Here is a 21,721-nt window from a genome sequence, read left to right as displayed (position 1 = left end):
AGTCTTAACTTTGATAAAGAATATCTCTTTGGTTTTGAGACTTTAGTCTTTGCAACTTCAGGGATCTTATCTATGCACAATCAGCTTGTAACACTCCAAAGAGAAAGGAAAACTTGAAATCGCATCATTTGACCCCTTTAAATCATGCTGGATAACCTAGATAATGTAAATGCAAAATAGAAGCAATTCCTGCAGTGAGCTCATGTTTTTAGGCCTCACTGTAAATTCTTTTAAAATCCGCAACTTTTAGTAGGCTAAACGGATTATAAGAGATAGCCTATGACTGCTCATTATTCGCAACGTTTAGCTCACAAAGATTAATTATTATTATTATTATTAATATAAGCTTACGTTCCATGCAGTTGCTTTCCTAGCGATAGCTGAGTACTTGCATGTTAATTACTGCTAAATGACTAAATGTAAATGTTAATTAGATTGCGCCGACGTGACGTTGCTCTCATGGCGTGGCATTATCTCATGAATATTAATTACGTCGCCCTGACGTCCAATCTTCCAACGCCAAAGCGCTTCCTCATTGAATATTTATAAACTAACCTTCTCCATAGTAGGATTCTTACGTTTCTCTAACGGGAGCGGTTATACTGCAGTCGGCGTGTTTGGTCCGTTCGGTTTGTCTCGCAATAATGTCTTCTTCCATGCAGTTGCTTTCCTAGCGATAGCTGAGTACTTGCATGTTAATTACTGCTAAATGACTAAATGTAAATGTTAATTAGATTGCGCCGACGTGACGTTGCTCTCATGGCGTGGCATTATCTCATGAATATTAATTACGTCGCCCTGACGTCCAATCTTCCAACGCCAAAGCGCTTCCTCATTGAATATTTATAAACTAACCTTCTCCATAGTAGGATTCTTACGTTTCTCTAACAGGAGCGGTTATACTGCAGTCGGCGTGTTTGGTCCGTTCGGTTTGTCTCGCAATAATGTCTTTAAGACAATTCTTCGTCGGTGGAAACTGGAAAATGAACGGCGATAAAGAGAGTTTGGGCGAGCTCATAATGACCTTGAACACGGCCAGTCTCAACGATGAAACAGGTCCATGGCGTTCATTTGAAGTTATGTTGTTTACTTGAAAGGATATTAAGCTGAAAGTATGCTCGTTTTTCAATTTAACCTGTCAGTCCGATGTATTTTGAGTATAATCGCTAGAGTTGTTTACAAGCCTCAGAGACGCTTGGCTGCATTCCGTCACGTGACACGGCTCGTGTTTGACCCGCTTTTACATTCAAATAACTTGAATATGAATCTAGCTCATTTGATTTTGTTTTATTATTCCATGTCATCACAGTCACATATTATTTTTCATAGGAAACGCAAACATTTTCTTCATAGGCCTGCTGTAGGAAGCTTCATTATTAATTTAGAATTTTTGGTCCTACAGACACTATATTTGTCCTGTCCCATATATCCTATATTTGCATAACAATTACATTAGAATACAACTTACTAGCTAAATAATTGTTAAAATATTTGTCCCATATGTGTAAAATAATCGTAAGCCAAATTATTTTTCCCATTCTACCTGGGGAAAATAGATTCAGAGGTAGGCAATAATAATAATTCACTCAAAAAATGTATTATTGTTCATAAGCAACACATTTTTCATAGGCCTGCTGTAGAAAGCTTCATTATTAATTTAATTTTTTCGGTCCTACAGACTCTATATTTGTCCTACATGCATAAAAAATGCATTGAAAAATGTTTGCCAAATAATTTGCTATAGAAGCCCATTTCCACCACAGAATAAAAAAATAAAATAAAAAGCGTTAATTGCAACTTTTTCCCCCCTCACAATTCAGTTTATTTCTGATTTCTTGTTGACTTGGCTATAAACTCGCAATTCTAAGAAGAAAAGTCTGAAAAATGTGCAAGTCGAGATAAAAAGTGCAAGATAAAAATGTTGCAAAGGTCCATGGCAGAAACTAAAACACAGGATTATGAGATGAAACCTCGGAACTCGTATACAAATGTCAGAATTGCAAGATATACACAGAATTGCGAGTTGTAAACTTGGAATTCTGAGATTTTTTTTAAAAAATTCCGTGGCAGAAACAGGCTTCCATAATTTGTTCCCATTCTACTTGGAGAAAAATATCTAACAAATTCAGAGGTAGTAAAAAAGTAATAATATTTCACACTAAAACTATGACATGAGGGTGAGTAAATGATGACAGATGTTTGGTTTTGGGGTGAACTATTCATTTAAAAGTGGTCAATCTGGCTTTCATAATCATATATCATCATAACAGTGGTTTTGTCTTCATTGTTTAGAGGTGGTGTGTGGAGCACCAGCCATTTATCTTGATTATGTGAGGTCTAAGCTGGACCAGAGGATCGGTGTGGCCGCCCAGAACTGCTATAAGGTACCCAAAGGAGCCTTCACTGGGGAGATCAGGTATATGTGCTCATTTGTATCTTTTATGGTTTTTATGAACAACCATTTATCACTGTCAAAACTCTAAAACCATATTTCTCGTTCTCTCCTTTTCTTCTCGGCTTTAGCCCAGCGATGATTAAAGACTGCGGTGTCGACTGGGTCATTCTGGGCCATTCTGAGAGGCGTCACGTGTTTGGCGAGAGCGATGAGGTATTTTAATAGGAATCCAAGCTCTTTTACGTCTTTGCTTTTCTGTGTGTTGAAATTCAGGCCTCGTATTGATGCATATCTTGTGCTATTCCGCATTCAGCTCTGTTTCACTCTGATTGGCTGTGATGTCCTTTGCAGCTGATTGGCCAGAAAGTGGCCCATTGCCTAGAGAACGATTTGGGTGTGATCGCCTGCATTGGGGAGAAACTAGAGGAGAGAGAAGCTGGAACCACTGAGGACGTGGTGTTTGAACAGACTAAAGTCATTGCAGGTCTTTTAAAAACACAAATCTGATATCAAATATGTGATTTTAACATTATGTTCTAGGACCCTGTTCATGCAGTTGAAACACTAAATGCCATGATGAATTTCTGTATTTTATAGACAATGTGAAGGACTGGACTTGTGTGGTTATAGCCTATGAGCCAGTGTGGGCCATTGGCACTGGAAAAACCGCCACTCCTGATCAGGTAAATCTGTATTCATACTATCCATTAATCATATCGTTGCATCTCCATTATCATGTTTGATTGCTCGCATTGCATATGTGCACTAAAGCATGAATAATAATATGCTTAATGCTTTTATATTATGCTGTAGTTTAAAGTCATTCTGTTTATGATCATGTGCTTTATTTGGTGTTGCAACTGCTGCACTCTTAAAAAATAAAGGTTGTTTAGTTGCATCAACGGTTCCATAAAGAACCTTTAATATCAATGGAACCTTTCCATTCCAAAAAAGGTTCTTTATAGCAGAAATTATAAGCAAAATATTTTTAATTTTGGTTAGTTTTTAAACAAGAACTTATTTGTTAGAATAAAATAAACAATAATGAAGATTTTTTGACGGTACATTGACGCTTTGAAAATAACTATAAATAAACTATATCAATCGCTGCATTTTTTCCCCCAGAAAGATGAAGTTTACACCCTAACATTTTATTTTAAGATTTAACATTTGTAGATGGTCTAAAGCAAAAGAGTTGTAAAAATTCCGAAAATCTTTTAGAGCTTATAATTTGTTTAAAAAATAAAACATTACACATGAATGAATAAATAAAATCTTTTAGAGCTTATGATTTGTTTAAAAAATAAAACATTACACATTAATGAATAAATAAGTATATATAAAATTATTTAATTTACCAGTGTCATGTTTGTGATTTTTTTTCATGTAAGCTATAGCTTCTGACCTTTAAATCAAAACATACTCATGATTTTATGACATCAATTACTGCTTTATTTAATCAGAAACACAGTCTAAATGTTATTTGTGTAGACTATTTTACTTTTAGTTTAAAGTGGGCATAACACACACAGTTTCACCCAATTTTATGTTATTCTTGAGTACCTATAGAGTAGTACTGCATTCTTCATATCTCCAAAAAGTCTAAAAATTCCGAAAATCTTTTAGAGCTTATGATTTGTTTAAAAAATAAAACATTACACATTAATGAATAAATAAGTATATATAAAATTATTTAATTTACCAGTGTCATGTTTTTGATTTTTTTTCATGTAAGCTATAGCTTCTGACCTTTAAATCAAAACATACTCATGATTTTATGACATCAATTACTGCTTTATTTAATCAGAAACAGTCTAAATGTTATTTGTGTAGACTATTTTACTTTTAGTTTAAAGTGGGCATAACACACACAGTTTCACCCAATTTTATGTTAATCTTGAGTACCTATAGAGTAGTACTGCATTCTTCATATCTCCAAAAAGTCTTTAGTTTTATCATATTTATAATAGAAAGATACAGCTTTACGATTCTCTCTGGAAAAAGCGAGCTCCTGGAGGCGCGCCGTTGGGTGGAGCTAAAGAGTGACGAGCACTTGGGCGCCGAATGCCAACAAAACAGATATTTGATGCCGTTTCACTTACCGTCTGTAGTTCTGAATCATGACCGGGATCTTTTATAGCTGGGACTGCTCCATCTTTCAGTATCAAACCATGTGCAAATCCAGTGTCGAACTGGGCCTTGTTTATAAAACCTTCGTCAACAAACACACTTGTGAAACTCCGTTGCTGTCCCGGAAAAACAAACTGTTTATATAACGCTGGGTTCTTTAGGAAGCTGAACAAAGTCATCTTTAGCCTTACAACCAAAAACACACTTCTTTGGATTGGAGACATTCTTCCCGAGCAAGTCCCGTGCAGCGCTGCCGCCGGATGAAGCGCGTTGATGGGCGTGATCTCGCTCTTGCTCTGGTCGATACAGGCGCGTTCTTCCGGGAGAAATGCCCATATAAGGAGTTCCACCCTCTTTTACGTCATTAAGAGCCACGATCGAAAAAAACTCTGAAACGTGTACGAACCCGGAAATAAGATTTTTGGCACAGAAATTGTTTTTCTGAAACTGAATGCATGAAACAGAACCCGGAAGTAAGATTTTTGGCACAGAAATTGTTTTTCTGAAACTGAATGCATGAAACAGCATTGTAACCCCCCTTTAATTAGAAGTAGGCCAACAGCGCCCCCTACAGATTAAAACTCCTTACCGAACAGGCGTTAGGACCCAGGGGAGGCTGCCGCTGCAAGTGCTATTACTGTTTACTCTATCATGCACCGAATGCTTCATTCTGTACGTGCATTCTCAGATTGAATGCAGCGATCCAAAAGAGTGAATCTAATCATCATTCAGACAAAACTTTGCTTCAAGAATGAGCCACACTGTTGACGGGATCTAATCGCTAGCACACCCTGAGCACATGCGAGTTAAGTATTCCTCTTATCGGCAAGACATAGCGGCATACTTTTTCATATCGGGCCGATGCCGATATTTACATTTAAAGCCATTATCGGCCAATTCCGATATCAGTCCGATAATATTGTGCATCCCTAATATATATATATATATATCTTTGTATAAGTTTTCAGAGTCTGTCATTTGTGTGCTGCAGGCTCAGGAGGTGCATGAGAAGCTGAGAGGATGGCTGAGAGCGAATGTGTCGGATGCAGTAGCCGACTCTGTGCGCATCATCTACGGAGGTGAGTCTGCAGTGTTCAGAACATCCGGTCTTCAATTCTGAGTGACCTTAAAGATATAGCATAGTGAATGCTCTGTCATTTATTCAGCTCATGTCATTGCACATCCCTGTAACCTTCTACACAAACAAATGTTTAGCAGAATGGCTGTGCTGCCAATGTATGATGCAATTAATGAGAGCAAATAATATTGCACAAAATTGCCTTCATTTTTACTGTGATGCATTTGGCCGATGCTTTTATCCAAATCAACTTAGACTGCACTCGAAGTATACATTTTTTCATTGCATGCATTCCCTGGGAATCAAACCCATGACTTTCTCATTGCTAGCGCCATGCTCTACTGTTTATGCGACTGGAATTGCTGTTTAAACTCTTATTTTACACCATATTTACATAAAAGTCTTCTTGTTAAAGGAATAATTCACACAAAAAATTACTGAAAATGTACTCACTCTCAGGCCATCCAAGATGTAGATGAGATTGTTTCTTGGAGAAATGAAGCATTACATCACTTGTTCACCAATGGATGCTCTGCAGTGAATGGGTGCCGTCAGAATGAGAGTCCAAACAGCTGATAAAAACATCCCAATAATCCACACCACTCCAGTCCAAAAAACTGTGTATTTGTAATAAACAAATCCATCAAGTGTCCGACTAAAATACAAGTTTTCTATCCATAATATTGCATTATAACATGTAATTTAATGGAAACTTATCTTTATTGACTAAATGCTGATCCCTTTTTACTTAATAACAAAAAAATGATGCTTTGTTACTGTTAGGTTGTGTTCTTGGTTTTATCTCAACAATTATGTTCTTCTCTCCTCATTTCACAGGCTCTGTTACTGGGGGAAACTGCAAAGAGCTTGCGGCCCAGCCTGACATTGATGGCTTCCTAGTTGGAGGTGCTTCCCTTAAGCCAGAGTTTGTTGACATCATAAATGCCCGCGCATAGAGATGCTCAGCCATTTCGATGGTCCAAAACTGCTGCACTGCCCAATCAGTGTAAACCAGCTTCTTGTTGTCATTCCAGCAGGTCTGAAAGTGTATTTGTGGTTGTACTGCTTATGCTCACCTGCTTGTTAAACAGTCGGGTTGGGTTATTGGACTGGAATATTAATATCAACTTGCTTCCTACTTAAAGTAATAGAAGAGAGCTTGGGCATGTTAGCTTGTTATTTGCTGCTGTGATTTAAACTGCTGTGTTGTCTATGCACTTCCAGAACACACTACTTGAAATGTGTAGAGTTAGGGTTAGGGTTCTCCACATTGATTAACTTACAAGACCAGCGTTGAATGCTTAACTGAGTTTGTAGTGACTTAATGAGCACTTTATCCTCTGTTGAAATGACTACCTCTGTAGAAAATAAAAAAATGTATTTGTCCTGTCTTCTCATAGTGTTTTCTCTTGGTCTAAATTTTTTTCCCCCGATTTAATCACTGACATAAATGCGGTGCATACTGAAACTAAAGGCTACATGGTGTAAAATATTTTAAAAATATTTTTTGCATGATTTTCATGTTTCATCATCATTAAGATTAATCAAGGTTGCATTTATTTGATAAAAATGCAGTAAAAACAGTAATATTGTGAAATATTATTACAATTTAAAATACCTATTTTCTATTTGAATATATTTTAAAGTGTAATTTATTCCTGTGATGCAAAGCTGAATTTTCAGCATCAGTCTTCACTGTCACATGATCCTTCAGAAATCATCCTAATATGCCGATTTGCTGCTCAAGAAACATTTCTTGGACATTAACATTATTATCAATGTTGAAAAGCATTTTGCTGCTTAATATTTTTGTGGAAACTGATACATTTATTCAGGATTCTCTGATGACTAGAAAGTTCAACAGAACAGTATTTATTTGAAATAAATTATTTTGAACAATATGCATGTCTTAACTGACACTTGATCCATTTAATGCATCCTTGATTAATAAAAGTATTAATTTCTTTAAAACAAATTTTTTTTAATTGAGCTGAATTCAGTGACTGAGTTTTCTAATGTAGATGACAAGAAATGCAATTTTAAAAACTCATTAAAACACTATTATGTTTTATAATTGAGCGTCTAAATGGTGAAAAGCCATTTAAATGTCCTCCTCTGCTTTTACCGACGAGAAGAAAACACTCTTAGAGACTCAAGGTTGACGAAAGTAATGACAGCTTTAATATTCTATAACATCATTCTTTGACAGGCTTATCAGTTTTTTTTTCTCTCCATCTTGCTTTCGTTTCCTTCTTTCACCACAATAATCTCACAAAATGATGAAAAGATAAGTCATCAGGGAGGAAAAAGATTTCAGGGACAGGGGAACAAGTCAAGTCATAACCACAAGAAGGGAAAGGGAGAGAGGAGACGGATGAAATGACAAGAAAGGAAGAAACAGACTACAAGTCCATGGAGGCAGAGAATAAGGAGTCATGTCCGTTGAGGGTGAGACTTTGCTACACAAATGTGAGTGAGTGAGTGAGTGTGTTTGTCTCGATTCATGTAAGCGTGTCTGTCGGTCCAGTTCTTGAATTAGATCTGTCGTTGTAATTGTTATGTCTCTCTTTCTTTCACTACTGGTGAAGTGTGTCTTTCCTACTGCCATCTCTTATATATTTGGACAAAGGTAGCGCCGCCCCAAACACACACCATTGGTTGAACCAGAAACGTGCCAAGATCAACAGATTCTACCTACAAATGGCTCACTTACAGATTAAGTGTTTTATTTAATGCAAAAAAACATCCACTTCCCCTTCAGGATGGAGATCCAGGGTAACAGAAAACGCAAAAGTATATTGCATGAGAAAATTTGGGGGCTCTTGAATGTAATTACTCTTATGAATAGAAGTGATATGTGAACTTTATGTTCAATCCTTTAGATTTCATTCTCTTTATTTTTATATATTATATTTTTTGGCTGTGTTGATGTATGTAGGGAGCCATCAGACAACAATATCATATCATAATCACACGAGGACATATTTTAGACCTCCCAAATAAATGACAAAGACACACAGAAACTTCTGGCTAAACCTGGTGTTTTAAACAATGAAGCATCTTTATGGAAATAAATATATACGACACACATTATATTGAATGTTTAATTTACTAAAATGAGTAAAACTTTTATTTTTATTTTTAAACCCTATTTCCATTTTTTACTTTATTTTTATTTTTCATTTGTTTTGTTGATTCGATTGAATACCAGTTTGTTTTAAAAGGCTTTTTCCTCAGCATGCTTTTGGGTCAGAGATGGACACAAAAACAGCATCTGAGAAAAAGAGTATTGTTTGATAAAAAGCATATAATGCCCTGGGCAAACAACTTTTAGAGAAAATGCTGGACCATGAATTCTTCACTGTCAATGTCACTCATATCAGCGTGAACTTGCCAATGAAAATCCCACTGCTGCATAAATATTCAGGAAAATATCTATATATTTTTGCCTACTTCTCATGCAATGAACCATAAAAATGACATTTGATTTCTTTAGTGTGGCAAGTCAACCTAGACGGTGTTTTACATTTCACATCTAAACTGAAGCTTAATTTGAAAGATTACACCTGATTACAATAAATCTCTACTTTTATTCCATCTGAGTTAAATCAAGTTTTTGCCTTGTTAAATTCAAGGTCCATTTTCTTTATCATACGCATGCATGTCCACCCTGTGCACATGCTTTGCCCGTCAAGTAATTCAGTATTACTTGTGCATAATGTTGGTCGCTCCAGGATCCGCTGTGCATAATTTTTGGTCTATCAAAGCCTGTCCAGTTCAGTTGAAATATATATTTTGAGTGTCTGAGTAAGTCATATTTTGTATATCAGTGCAAATAGTGCTGTTTTAATGCATTTTGAATGATTTTTAAGGGTCAGTCGGTTCAGTGCAGTACATACTCAGTTTGTCAGTTGTTTTTTTGAGTGATTTCGGTGTGGTGGTGTCAGTATCACAGAGCGCTAGGGTTTCTGAAATTGTGCCCGGCGAATCGAGCCTGATCGCCCAATTCTTCTTCAATCCTGTGAGGCAGAAGAAAAAAAAGAGACAGATTGGCAGAGATGGACATGGATTAATTCTACAGGAACAGGAGGTGACAGAGAAACAGCTAGAGGACTGTAATCAACAATGTTAATCAAAGTAATTATTGGTTTCTTATGTGGCCAACGCTATTTTTGAGACTGGGACTTTTTCAGTCAGTTGAGTCATATTCATTTGTATGTGCTGATGCACAATCAAACATTTTTACATTTTACTAAAGAAAATGTCCTTCATTCAGTGGAAGTCTATGGGATTAACCTCAACTTTTTTTATCATCCAGTTTTTTTAGAGAATGAAAAAGCAAACAAGTTGTGCAAGAAGTTCAATACTTAGTGTTAGATACTTAACAGAAGTATGATGAACAATTATGGATTAATTAATCAATTAAGATTCATAAAAAAAAAAAATTATAATAATTTTTGTATTGAACTAAAACTAAACTAAACTAAAACTAAATCCATTACAAAAAAACAAAAACATTTTTGTTACTTTACATAATTATTGTTAAATTAAATTGAAATATTTAAAAAACTGGAAAAACAAACAAAAATACTAAAACTGAAATATATATATATATAAACAAAATAGACCTATTAAGAAATACCAAAACCTAAAAAGGACAAAACACACAACAACATTGCTAAAACTTTAGCAAAAATGAAAATGGAAAATATATTAGATTGGGCTTTACAAATCTGATGAAACACTTAAACACTTAAAATATTAGTAACAGCCTATTTAAGGCAAAGAGGCAAAAAGCATGTGACAATGATTTGGACTTTGTTTTGGGGATTCAAACGGATGTTTTTACAGTATTGCTCAAAAATAGTACGATTGAGTGCTCTCTTACCTCATAAGTTGGTTGTATTTGGCGAGACGCTCAGATCTACACGGAGCACCTGTCTTTATCTGAAAAATAAGTGAGAGAGAGTTAAAGTTTAATTTAATCAAACTTAATCATGTGATGATAGTTTTGTAAAACGTGCTACATATACAAATATATATATATATATATTTCTGTCATGACAACTCTCGGAGGGATTGGCATGGTAATGTACATGATAATGTATTTGGTCTTGGTGGAATAGATTTGCTATGCTGCTGCTGCTGCTGCTGCAGAGCAAGTACCGAGACTTGCTACTGCCAATACATCCACAACATGCTGCTGTGAGCATGTAAGAAATATTGCTACTGCAAATATAACATACATGAAATAACCCCCATATAGCATACATGAATCACCTCGTAGCAGATCTATACAGGTGGAGCTGGGGAAGGTGGAGGGTTTCTGAAGCAAGCTGCACTGCTACGGCAAGCACTAGTCATATATTTGAATGTTGAGCAGCGAGCTCATTGGCTACTGATACAGGAGAGAACCAATCACCTGTGCCATGTGATAATGATGTCAATTAGGTCAGATCGAGTTAGACCTATCGAACTGAGCCATCTAGAGTTTCATGCCAGAACTCTGTATATATATATATAATGGTAACATTGTGTGTACCTGTCCAGTGCAGAGTCCCACCACTAGATCAGCAATGAAAGTGTCTTCTGTCTCTCCTGAGCGATGGCTGACCATCACACCCCATCCGTTGGCTTGAGCGAGCTTACATCTGAGGGACACACAGTTCAATATGAGAAGATTAGGAGCTGGAAAACTGGTACTAAACTATGGTTTATGGGGCATGATTTACAGATTGATATGTTTACAGTTACTCACGCCTGGATGGCCTCCGTGACGGTGCCGATCTGGTTGACCTTCAGGAGCAGACAGTTGCATGCACGGTCTTCCGCAGCCTTCTCTATCCTCTTTGGGTTTGTCACAGTCAGGTCGTCGCCTACAATCTGGATCCCCATGGAACCTGTCATGTTAGACCAAGCGGCCCAGTCGTCCTGATCAAATGGGTCCTCAATGGACACCACTGGCGATTAAGATGGGAACAATAGATTAATCATTTCTTTTATTTCGCAAGGATGCATCAAAAGTGACAGTAAAGACATGCGTAAGGTTACAAAAGATTTATTTTTCAAATAAATGCTGTTCCTTTATATTAATCAAAATATCCCTATAAGCAGCACAACTGTTTTCAATATTGATAATAGTAAGACATATTTATTGAGCACAAAATCAGAATATTAGAATGATTTCTGAAGGATCATGTGACACTGAAGCCTGGAGTAATGATGCTGAAAATTCAGCTTTGCATCGCAGCAAGAAATTACATTTGAACATATTCAAATAGAAAGCAGTTATTTGAAATTGTAATAAAATTTCACAATTACTGTATTTTTGATCAGTTAGATGCAGCTTTGGTGAACATGACACTTCTTTGAAAAACATTTAAAAAAAAATTTTGAACAGTAGTGCACATCAAGTGAGAGTTATCATATTTACTAGTTTGACACGATCCTGAAAGGTTGGATGTAACTTTGCAATGACAAAGGTTGATAAATAGTTATATCCCTATTCTCATGATGACTTCATTTAATTAATTTTTAAGTGTTCGTAAAGACTGTGATAATAAATTGTATTTGAATAATAATAATAATACAATTCATTTCAATAGTGACAATTTCCCCTAGACTTCTACTGTGCTTTACTTAAAAACAGGCAAAGGAAAAGGAAAAAATCTATTATTACAGGTTTTAAACTGAATTTCCAAGATACTTTCCTTTAAATAAACTTCAAAGTGACTGTATTAACATTTAAACTTTAACATTTCCTTTATATCTTATTTTATTCCCAGTTTACCTGGATAATCGTTGACAAACGTCTGGTAGATCTCTACCAGCTCATCGCTGGTGATGTGTCTGTCTGGGTTTGGAGGGGACTTGAAGTCAAGGTCGTACTTCCCGTCACGGTAGAACTCCGAGGCGGCTACATCCATCCCGATCACGACTTTATCTGTGAACCCGGCCTTGTCAATGGCCGTCTTTATCAACTCAAGTGCTGTGGAGGCGTGATGGAGAAGCCAACAGAACGTAGTAATGGATAAATTCATTATGATGAAATTGGATCACACACTCAGTGATAAAGGCGATAAAGCTTTTCTAGCACGCTAGAAACACACCTTCACTGTTCTCCAGGATGTTTGGAGCGAATCCTCCCTCGTCACCGACATTGGTGGCATCTTGGCCATACTTCTCCTTGATGACACCCTTCAGAGTCTGGTAGAGTTCGGCTCCGACACGCAGGGCGTCACGGAATGACTCCGCCCCCACAGGAAGCACCATGAACTCCTGCATGGCAAGCTTGTTTCCAGCATGGGAGCCTCCGTTGATTACATTAAAGGCCTGACGAATGGATAGAGAAGATGTGCTTAGTCAGTCTAAGAGAAAATACCTACAGATGTGAATTATGATGTTGCGAACTGAAGTCATGCAATTGAGTAATTCATTTTCTTACAGGAACTGGCAGCACTAGTTCTGTGTTTCCTGCCAGATCAGCAATATGACGATACAGAGGGACGCCTTTTTCTGCCGCACCGGCCTTGCAGATGGCCAAAGACACTCCCAGGATGGCATTAGCACCAAACTGAGCTGGAGACATGATGAACACATATGTAGCAATTATTGTTATTTTTTGTAATTATCTCATTTAGGGGTCATATGATGCCCATTTTCCACAAGTTGATATGATTCTTTAGGGTCTTAATGAAAAGTCTGTAACATAGTTTGGTTATAATTTCTGAATGGTAGTGTAAAAACAACTTTTTTTTACCCTGTCAAAAACAGCTCTTTTCAGATCAAGCCGGTTTTGTAGTTGTTATTTTTTGTAATTATCTCATTTAGGGGTCATATGATGCCCATTTTCCACAAGTTGATATGATTCTTTAGGGTCTTAATGAAAAGTCTGTAACATAGTTTGGTTAAAATTTCTGAATGGTAGTGTAAAAACAACTTTTTTTTACCCTGTCAAAAACAGCTCTTTTCAGATCAAGCTGTTTTTGTAGCATTTTCCTTTAAATGTTAATGAGCTCTGCTGCCCCCGCCCCTCTCTTCCGAGCTGCTCTCAAGAGAGACTGTTTACTTTAGCCGTATTCATCATGAACCTTGCTAATTAGCACATTTTTAGGAAAGGCGATTTGCAAAGATTCATTACAAAACATTATACTCACTTCTTCTGTAGATGAAGCTGGATCATGAATGATTCGCGCGAACATAGACGCATTTAGGTAGATCGGGGGAGCATTCCCTTCAGAAACAAACCACATCCACTGCGTCTTCAGCGGCTCAGATTTCGGGAGTAAATGACGGCTGCTATGTTCATTATTACATCCAACAACAGAACACCTCAGTCGCTTAGAAGTCATTCTTGTCTACATCTGCTCCGGCGGTGAAACAAATCTGAAAAAAAATCTAAATATTGAGAAAATCGCCTTTAAAGTTATCCAGACGAAGTCTTTAGCAATACATATTACTAATCAAAAATTAAGTTTTGATATATTTACAGTAGGAAATTTACAAAATATCTTCATGGAACATGATCTTTACTTAATATCCTAATGATTTTTGGCATAAAAGAAAAATCAATAATTTTGACTCGTACAATGTATTTTTGGCTATTGCTACAAATATACCCCAGCGACTTAAGACTGCTTTTGTGCTCCAGGGTCACATATGCTAGTTTCAATGTATAAGTCAAGAGAAAATAACTCGTATACAATATGTAAACAGTATTGGAACAAGTGATGAATAACATTTTTATTTTAAACTACACTACCATTCAAAAGTTTGGGATCAGTAAAACTTTTTTTTTTAAAAGGATGCATTAAATGAATAAAAAGTGACAATAAAGAAAGTCTATAATGTTCCAAAACATTTCTGTTTCCAATAAATGTTGTTCTTTTGAACTTTCTATTCATCAAAAAATCCTGAAAAAATGTATCATCGTTTACACAAAAATAAACATCAGCATATTAGAATGATTTCTGAAGGATCATGTGACACTGAAGACTGGAGTAATGATGCTGAAAATTCAGCTTTGCATCACAGGAAGTAAAACTACTTTTAATAGAAAAACAACAGAAAAATCACAAATTACAAATCTATTATCATACTGAATTCTATTTTAATGTATAATTTATGATATTATTAAGTCTCCCCAAAACACAATATTCTTTCATCATTTAATCACACTATTCAAACTTGGCACGTCGCAATTGCTTACAAGCACTGGCATCGCTGACATCAAATCTAGTTTGTACGCAGCATGTTTTAATATAAGCTACACTGGAGTGTATGATTTTTTCAATAAACAAGTTATAATTTGGTCTGTTCTTATAGTTTGTATGGCTTCAGAAGACTTGAAATATAGCAAATGAGCTGCATGGACAACATCTTTTATGCTGCTTTTTTGGTCCTTCTAGGTCGTTGTATACTTCTATCGTTTAGAAAAGAGCAGAGCTGAACATGCTGCTCAACATCTGCTTTTGTGTTCCACATAATAAAGAACATCATACAAGTTTGGAACAACATGACGACAGAAATTCTATTTATGTTTTTAAAAATATGATTTTATCATGTAAGATTATAACTCACATTTGTTCTCTGTGCCGTCCATTTCGATCATCATGTTGTCCAGTTTCTCCTGCTCCACCACACTGATCTCCTAAAGTTCATGCGCATCATGAAGACAAAACTCTCCAGGTTAATAAAATACAGTGCTTGATTGATGCTGGATGAAAATGTTGTCTAATCATTAGCCCTGCTGCTGTGAAATTAACCTTGTCAAATCATCATCAAATAAAAAACTGGCAATATTTGAGTTTTTAGCTTTTGCACTGCAGACATGGGAGTATATGTATCTTAAAAAAGACATGAAAACGAAAGAATGGAATGTGTAGATCAGAATGAAAATCAAGACCTGGATAAAAGGAGATTTTGTGTCTCTGCCTTTGGTAGATTGGTAGCAGTGGGACCTGTTTTAAAATCTCCTGTTATTGGTAAACGATTATAAAAAATAAAAAAAAAAGATTAAGAAAAGTGCAGGGGTGGGATCTGATTCTGATCCCATCTGATCGGAATCTGATCTGTAAAACAAACAAATAAATAATCAAATTAACAATTGCTTAGAATTTAACTGTAAAGATGTAAAACTATTGGGAAAGTGGCGACAAACATCTGAAGAAACAAACTGCATGGAATGAAAAAAAAAAACAGGAGGCTGTAAAATAATGTAAATCATAGTGAAAATGCATTAAATAACAAACTTCGTTGTAGTCAGCTGTGGCCCCATTTGACACCACATATATTCTGAACATAAGCTGCAAAATATTTGATTATTTTCTTTGAATCTCATGTACTGCATTTAATGCTTAAACATCTCGGCTTAATTCAGATCTGTTCTAGAAATATGTTTGGTTATTTGTTATTAAAACCTTTCTCTTTTCACTTACAGATGCGATAAGGGCTGGTCCAAGAGTGTCATTAATGTGACCAACGGCCTTCAGTACACCTTAAACCACAAGAAAAGCAGAGAATAAAGGTAAAAGTGAAGATAAAATAAACACAACTATTGCAGAAGGCTTCAAAAAGATGATCTATTTCGTTTGGAATCTGATCTGTAAAACAAACAAATAAATAATCAAATTAACAATTGCTTAGAATTTAACTGTAAAGATGTAAAACTATTGGGAAAGTGGCGACAAACATCTGAAGAAACAAACTGCATGGAATGAAAAAAAAAAACAGGAGGCTGTAAAATAATGTAAATCATAGTGAAAATGCATTAAATAACAAACTTCGTTGTAGTCAGCTGTGGCCCCATTTGACACCACATATATTCTGAACATAAGCTGCAAAATATTTGATTATTTTCTTTGAATCTCATGTACTGCATTTAATGCTTAAACATCTCGGCTTAATTCAGATCTTTTCTAGAAATATGTTTGGTTATTTGTTATTAAAACCTTTCTCTTTTCACTTACAGATGCGATAAGGGCTGGTCCAAGAGTGTCATTAATGTGACCAACAGCCTTCAGTACACCTTAAACCACAAGAAAAGCAGAGAATAAAGGTAAAAGTGAAGATAAAATAAACACAACTATTGCAGAAGGCTTCAAAAAGATGATCTATTTCGTTTTAATTGATCTAATGTTTTATATAATGATGGTTAATAGTGGCAGTATTACAATGGACCATCTGTGATCGCTCACCTTTGCCCTTGTAACGGCTCTTGTCTCCATCTCTGAGTTCCAGAGCCTCATAGATGCCAGTCGATGCTCCGCTGGGGACTGCAGCCCTGAATAGACCTGAAAACACACTGACACTTCAAATCTGTCATGCATTTACATTAGCGATTAATACATAATTGCATCCATATCTTACTGATAGATCTGTGTTGACAATTTAATTTTCATACATTTCATATATTTGTCTCTTAAAAGTAACTTGCATTTTTTTGGATGTAACAACATTTTTTATTTCATTTAGATTTATTACTGATTGTATTTTGCATTCGTGCATTTTTAGATATGCTTTCAATAAATGTGTTTTTGAAGAAATATGAAAAATGTCATTTCATTTACATTGTACATAACACATATTCCTTTGCTTTTAAAATCCAGGATGGCATTCTGCTCAGCCCTTGTTGTAGAGAGACTATTGATTCACCTTTATCAGTTCTCAGGTCCACCTCCACTGTAGGGTTTCCCCGAGAGTCCAGGATTTCCCTGGCAACGATGCTCACAATGGACATTCTTAAACACAGAGAGAAAACAAGCCACAGGGAATGAGCTAAACCTCTGCTGACTCTAACTGGACATGATGTTTAGAAACGGTGTGTCCATGGCATCCTTTGATTGACCTTGCATGAGTAAGATAAACATCTAAAAGTGAGCGAGTCCTCCAGCATGTGTTTTGTTCTACCTGCAATCTCTTTTTACATTCGAAATGCTGCTTAAATGCAAAACGTATAATTTATATGATGAACTAGGGTTTTTAATGGACAAAATGTATTCCGTGATCCAGACAACCAATCACCAAAGGTGTTCTCTCTTATCTACTAGTACACAAAATGGAGCTTTTGTGAATTTTTGTGCACAAAAGTTTTGCGTTTAGAGTTTGGTGCATAAAATGAAGAGCATTTCTGTTGTCAAAATGCAGCTATGTTGGGCTTTCTGTCTACAAAAACTGCAGTTTGTCATGAATGCTGTGTTTCGTGTCACTTAGTCCACACAGTTAGTTACACTTGGTGCCACAAAGAGTTGATAAAAATGTGTGTTGGACCTCCGAGAGGTCCAAATCTTGATGTTTTTCTGAAGGAATGCCCGTTTTTGTTTACCCATCCAATGCAATATCAAACACTCAGAATCACATAGCCATTTGAAACCCATTTTACTACTCTAATGTGTTCAATTTTGAAGTGAAACAAAAGTAGGGCGGAAATGGATTGGATCATGACTAGTGCCTGTTCTGTACAAGAATGTGAGCTTGCTAGAACAACAGGCCTACCTATATCAGTTATAGTGTAATAGGAGAATCATTTATTGAGCACTTATTCAATTTTGATTTAAGATTAACATTTAGAATAACGTGCACTGATGAATCATTCAGAATAAGGCCAGGAGCGTCCATAAAGTAGCCTCATAGCATCCATTTAGACTTAACCCTCAATGTCTACGCAAACACATCAGGAGTGCCAATCAATCTGATGGCTTTGAAAATGGATCCGTTTTTCTGGAACATTCAGTTCCCATGATACAGTTCAAGCATCGACAGCGAGATGCCACGCTGGCAGCCAATGAAAACCCAGAACATGCAAATTGCATTCAAAATATTCCACAAGACACGGGCGCACGTGTCACCTTGCTAATAGAATGCACCGACCACCAGCGTTTAAACCGGGGGAGGAGGAGGGGGAGGAAGAGGAGAAGAAGGAGAAGGAGGGGCTTTATTTGTAATGACAACACTGGCATGTATGCACGGGTCCGAGCAGCTCACGATCGTGCATCTGCTCAGTTGCGCCTTGCCAATGTGGTACTGCAGCAACCGCGCTGTCAGCAGATATACAGAGGGGAGGGGGGCGATCTGCGGAGGGGTGGGGTGGATAGCGCAGAAAGTGGCGTGATGGGGCAAGAAAAAGATAAATAATTTAACATCCCCTTGGCGAAAAGAAGAGCTTTCTGGAGCATCGAGGCGAGTGGTGGCGCGGACGGCAATGAGAACTGGCGATAGATGGCTCGTTCAAGAGCGATTCGTTCGTTTTGCGTGTGTCACGTGACAAATGCGACTCAAGGTGAACAAATCGTTTGTTTCCTCACAATGTACTGCATTAATGACTTTTTAATCATTTTTTAAAAATGCTTGAAAATATAACATTTTAATTAAACTCCGCTCAAATGAACGGAGTGACTTATAAAGATGAGATCCAGTTCAATAAAATGACCGATATTCAAAGCGAACAGATTGAACACACACTGAAACAGTAATGCAGACACATAGTGCGGGATCCATCTGGCCGACCCTTTACCAGCGGGGCACCACAAAGACTGCCCCCTAAATTCACATTTCCTGCATCCCAACATAAGGAGTGACTCGATCCGCATGCATGGGTCTGCCCGCAAAGGCGTGCACTAAAAGCAGCGATGTCTTGATATAATAATTAATAATTGCTGCTAAAGCAATGCAACATTCACAAAATCAAGCCCAAAGAGAATAACATATGTTAACCTATAAGCCAAACCATCGTAATGACCCCGCAACAGATGCATTAATGATGCAAAGGTGCAAAAGGAAGAATAAAGGCTTTCGTGCGATGATTACCTGCCGTCAGTGCGCGTAGCCTTGCGTTAGGCAAGCCTGGAAGTGTCGACCTGCGGAAGAGAGAGGCAAAACAGAGAGAAGGTGGGTGGAAATCAGAATGAGAGCGAGATGAGAGGAGAAACAGAAGGGGGAGGGGATGAAAAGATGAGTCAGAGGAAGATGCTGAGAATTAGAGAGGAGAGGAGGAGAGAAAGAGGAGGATGAGTAGGTCAAGGCGACTGATTAATAAGCAGGAACGAGGGACCCGAGAAGAGGAGGGGAGACTACAAACACAGGGTGCTGCAATGTTCCTCTGTGTCAAGGTGAACAAATCGTTTGTTTCCTCACAATGTACTGCATTAATGACTTTTTAATCATTTTTTAAAAATGCTTGAAAATATAACATTTTAATTAAACTCCGCTCAAATGAACGGAGTGACTTATAAAGATGAGATCCAGTTCAATAAAATGACCGATATTCAAAGCGAACAGATTGAACACACACTGAAACAGTAATGCAGACACATAGTGCGGGATCCATCTGGCCGACCCTTTACCAGCGGGGCACCACAAAGACTGCCCCCTAAATTCACATTTCCTGCATCCCAACATAAGGAGTGACTCGATCCGCATGCATGGGTCTGCCCGCAAAGGCGTGCACTAAAAGCAGCGATGTCTTGATATAATAATTAATAATTGCTGCTAAAGCAATGCAACATTCACAAAATCAAGCCCAAAGAGAATAACATATGTTAACCTATAAGCCAAACCATCGTAATGACCCCGCAACAGATGCATTAATGATGCAAAGGTGCAAAAGGAAGAATAAAGGCTTTCGTGCGATGATTACCTGCCGTCAGTGCGCGTAGCCTTGCGTTAGGCAAGCCTGGAAGTGTCGACCTGCGGAAGAGAGAGGCAAAACAGAGAGAAGGTGGGTGGAAATCAGAATGAGAGCGAGATGAGAGGAGAAACAGAAGGGGGAGGGGATGAAAAGATGAGTCAGAGGAAGATGCTGAGAATTAGAGAGGAGAGGAGGAGAGAAAGAGGAGGATGAGTAGGTCAAGGCGACTGATTAATAAGCAGGAACGAGGGACCCGAGAAGAGGAGGGGAGACTACAAACACAGGGTGCTGCAATGTTCCTCTGTGACTGCTGGTAAAAATAGATGGAGGAATTGGGTAGAAAGAAGCCTGACTAAAATCCTCCAGTGTTGGTAGGGAATGCAAAGCTTATGATGAATATTAAAATGATTCTAAAGTAATAAAGCACCGACTTTAGGTCACACGCATGGTCCACATTAAAAGGATATTTCTATTTCATTTGAACCTGGAAATAAATAGTGTTTGAAGGCTTAAAAATGTCAAACAACGACAAAGGTTATGCTGTCAAATATTATATATTTTTGCAAAACAATAATCTTATAATGTCAACATTTCATCAAAATTATTTTATTTCTATTTATTATAATATATTCTATATGATAGGCTATTATTGATTTTCTTAATATATGTTCCTTATTTTATTTTATGCTTTAAAATAAAAAGGTGTTGTTGTTGTTTTTTTTAAATCCTTTATTGAAATTAAATGTTTCACTGCCTCTAAAACCTCTCTCTGGATGTTGCATATTTGTTACCCGGTAGCCAAAAAAAACTAATAACTAACTTCAAGGCTTCATTCTGGTATCAAAACACCCACTTTTTTTTTCTTTTTTTTTTACAATCCAGTACATTTCCAATGGATAAAATTAAGCTCTGTCCTACATTTTTCCCTTGTTGAATATAGTAATAGGTTTCATTAGAAGTCAAATGCATTGCAGCTGTTGTTGACTACATTTTTTTAATTGAACAAATTCTTTCTATATTGAACAGAATCTCTCATTATGTGTCTGCTGTGTGCTGAATGGCAGATATTATTGCAGAAAACAGATTATTGATATATATTGTTTTTGTATATGTGTGAGTGTGAAAAGTTAGACTGTTTAAGAAACTGACACATAAAGAAGAGTGAAAGATAATCTGTGATTATACACTGTTTATTTTAATAAGATTATTTTTCAGGGAATTGGGTCACACTGATCTTGACACTACATACTTGGCCAGTCACAATTACATTTGTGGTGCTTTAGTGTTATGAATGATTAATGTTTTTCATGTTTTTAAAATGTATTTAATGTTATTAGAGAATATCAGTAATGTTTCTTCCTCGATCGACAAAGCCCGTAGCCAAGATGGTTTCACTAATAAGAAATTCGAAACTAAGAGCCACATTGTCGTGTTTTTTAAATTAAACTTGTCTGTGTGAATTTGTTTGCTTGGGCTAGTATCTTTGTGATTTGGC

At 36.8% G+C, this 21,721-nt stretch overlaps 2 protein-coding genes across 3 annotated transcripts; one reads left to right on the top strand and one right to left on the bottom strand.

Moving 5' to 3' along the window:
• Positions 1-854: 854 nt before the first annotated feature.
• On the top strand, positions 855-6,989 carry LOC107563024 (triosephosphate isomerase A-like). Its single transcript, XM_016247795.1, has 7 exons — positions 855-1,056; positions 2,293-2,416; positions 2,524-2,608; positions 2,747-2,879; positions 2,993-3,078; positions 5,517-5,604; positions 6,441-6,989. The coding sequence occupies exons 1-7, from the start codon at positions 945-947 to the stop codon at positions 6,557-6,559; spliced, it is 747 nt and encodes a 248-aa protein (XP_016103281.1). The 5' UTR covers positions 855-944; the 3' UTR covers positions 6,560-6,989.
• Positions 6,990-8,846: 1,857 nt separating this feature from the next.
• LOC107563022 (gamma-enolase) lies at positions 8,847-20,471 on the bottom strand. 2 transcript variants are annotated; one of them, XM_016247794.1, is made up of 12 exons: positions 20,236-20,471; positions 17,256-17,341; positions 16,799-16,894; positions 16,571-16,629; positions 15,183-15,252; positions 13,048-13,181; positions 12,713-12,935; positions 12,394-12,591; positions 11,362-11,563; positions 11,146-11,254; positions 10,492-10,550; positions 8,847-9,622 (listed from the first exon to the last, which is right to left on the bottom strand). In XM_016247794.1, exons 2-12 carry the CDS (start codon positions 17,338-17,340, stop codon positions 9,553-9,555), a joined length of 1,305 nt encoding a protein of 434 aa, XP_016103280.1. In that variant the 5' UTR covers position 17,341; positions 20,236-20,471; the 3' UTR covers positions 8,847-9,552. The 2 variants fall into 2 exon arrangements, with proteins under 2 accessions (XP_016103280.1, XP_016103279.1); XM_016247793.1 differs by lacking the exon at positions 20,236-20,471 and adding an exon at positions 19,407-19,651.
• Positions 20,472-21,721: the final 1,250 nt, after the last annotated feature.

Source organism: Sinocyclocheilus grahami, unplaced genomic scaffold, assembly GCF_001515645.1.
Source record: "Sinocyclocheilus grahami isolate Dianchi unplaced genomic scaffold, SAMN03320097.WGS_v1.1 scaffold854.1, whole genome shotgun sequence".
Classification (NCBI taxonomy): Eukaryota; Metazoa; Chordata; class Actinopteri; order Cypriniformes; family Cyprinidae; genus Sinocyclocheilus; species Sinocyclocheilus grahami.
This window is presented reverse-complemented; position numbering and strand designations above follow the sequence as displayed.

Excerpts from the sequence above, each read along its gene's own strand:
- LOC107563024 (XM_016247795.1), top strand. The coding sequence starts at position 945 with ATGTCTTTAAGACAATTCTTCGTCGGTGGAAACTGGAAAATGAACGGC. Across the intron at positions 1,057-2,292 it reads CAGTCTCAACGATGAAACAG|AGGTGGTGTGTGGAGCACCA; the intron begins GTCCATGGCGTT and ends TTCATTGTTTAG. Across the intron at positions 2,417-2,523 it reads GCCTTCACTGGGGAGATCAG|CCCAGCGATGATTAAAGACT; the intron begins GTATATGTGCTC and ends TCTCGGCTTTAG.
- LOC107563022 (XM_016247794.1), bottom strand. The coding sequence starts at position 17,340 with ATGTCCATTGTGAGCATCGTTGCCAGGGAAATCCTGGACTCTCGGGGA. Across the intron at positions 12,592-12,712 it reads CATCCTGGAGAACAGTGAAG|CACTTGAGTTGATAAAGACG; the intron begins GTGTGTTTCTAG and ends ACGCCTCCACAG. Across the intron at positions 9,623-10,491 it reads AAATACAACCAACTTATGAG|GATTGAAGAAGAATTGGGCG; the intron begins GTAAGAGAGCAC and ends TCTGCCTCACAG.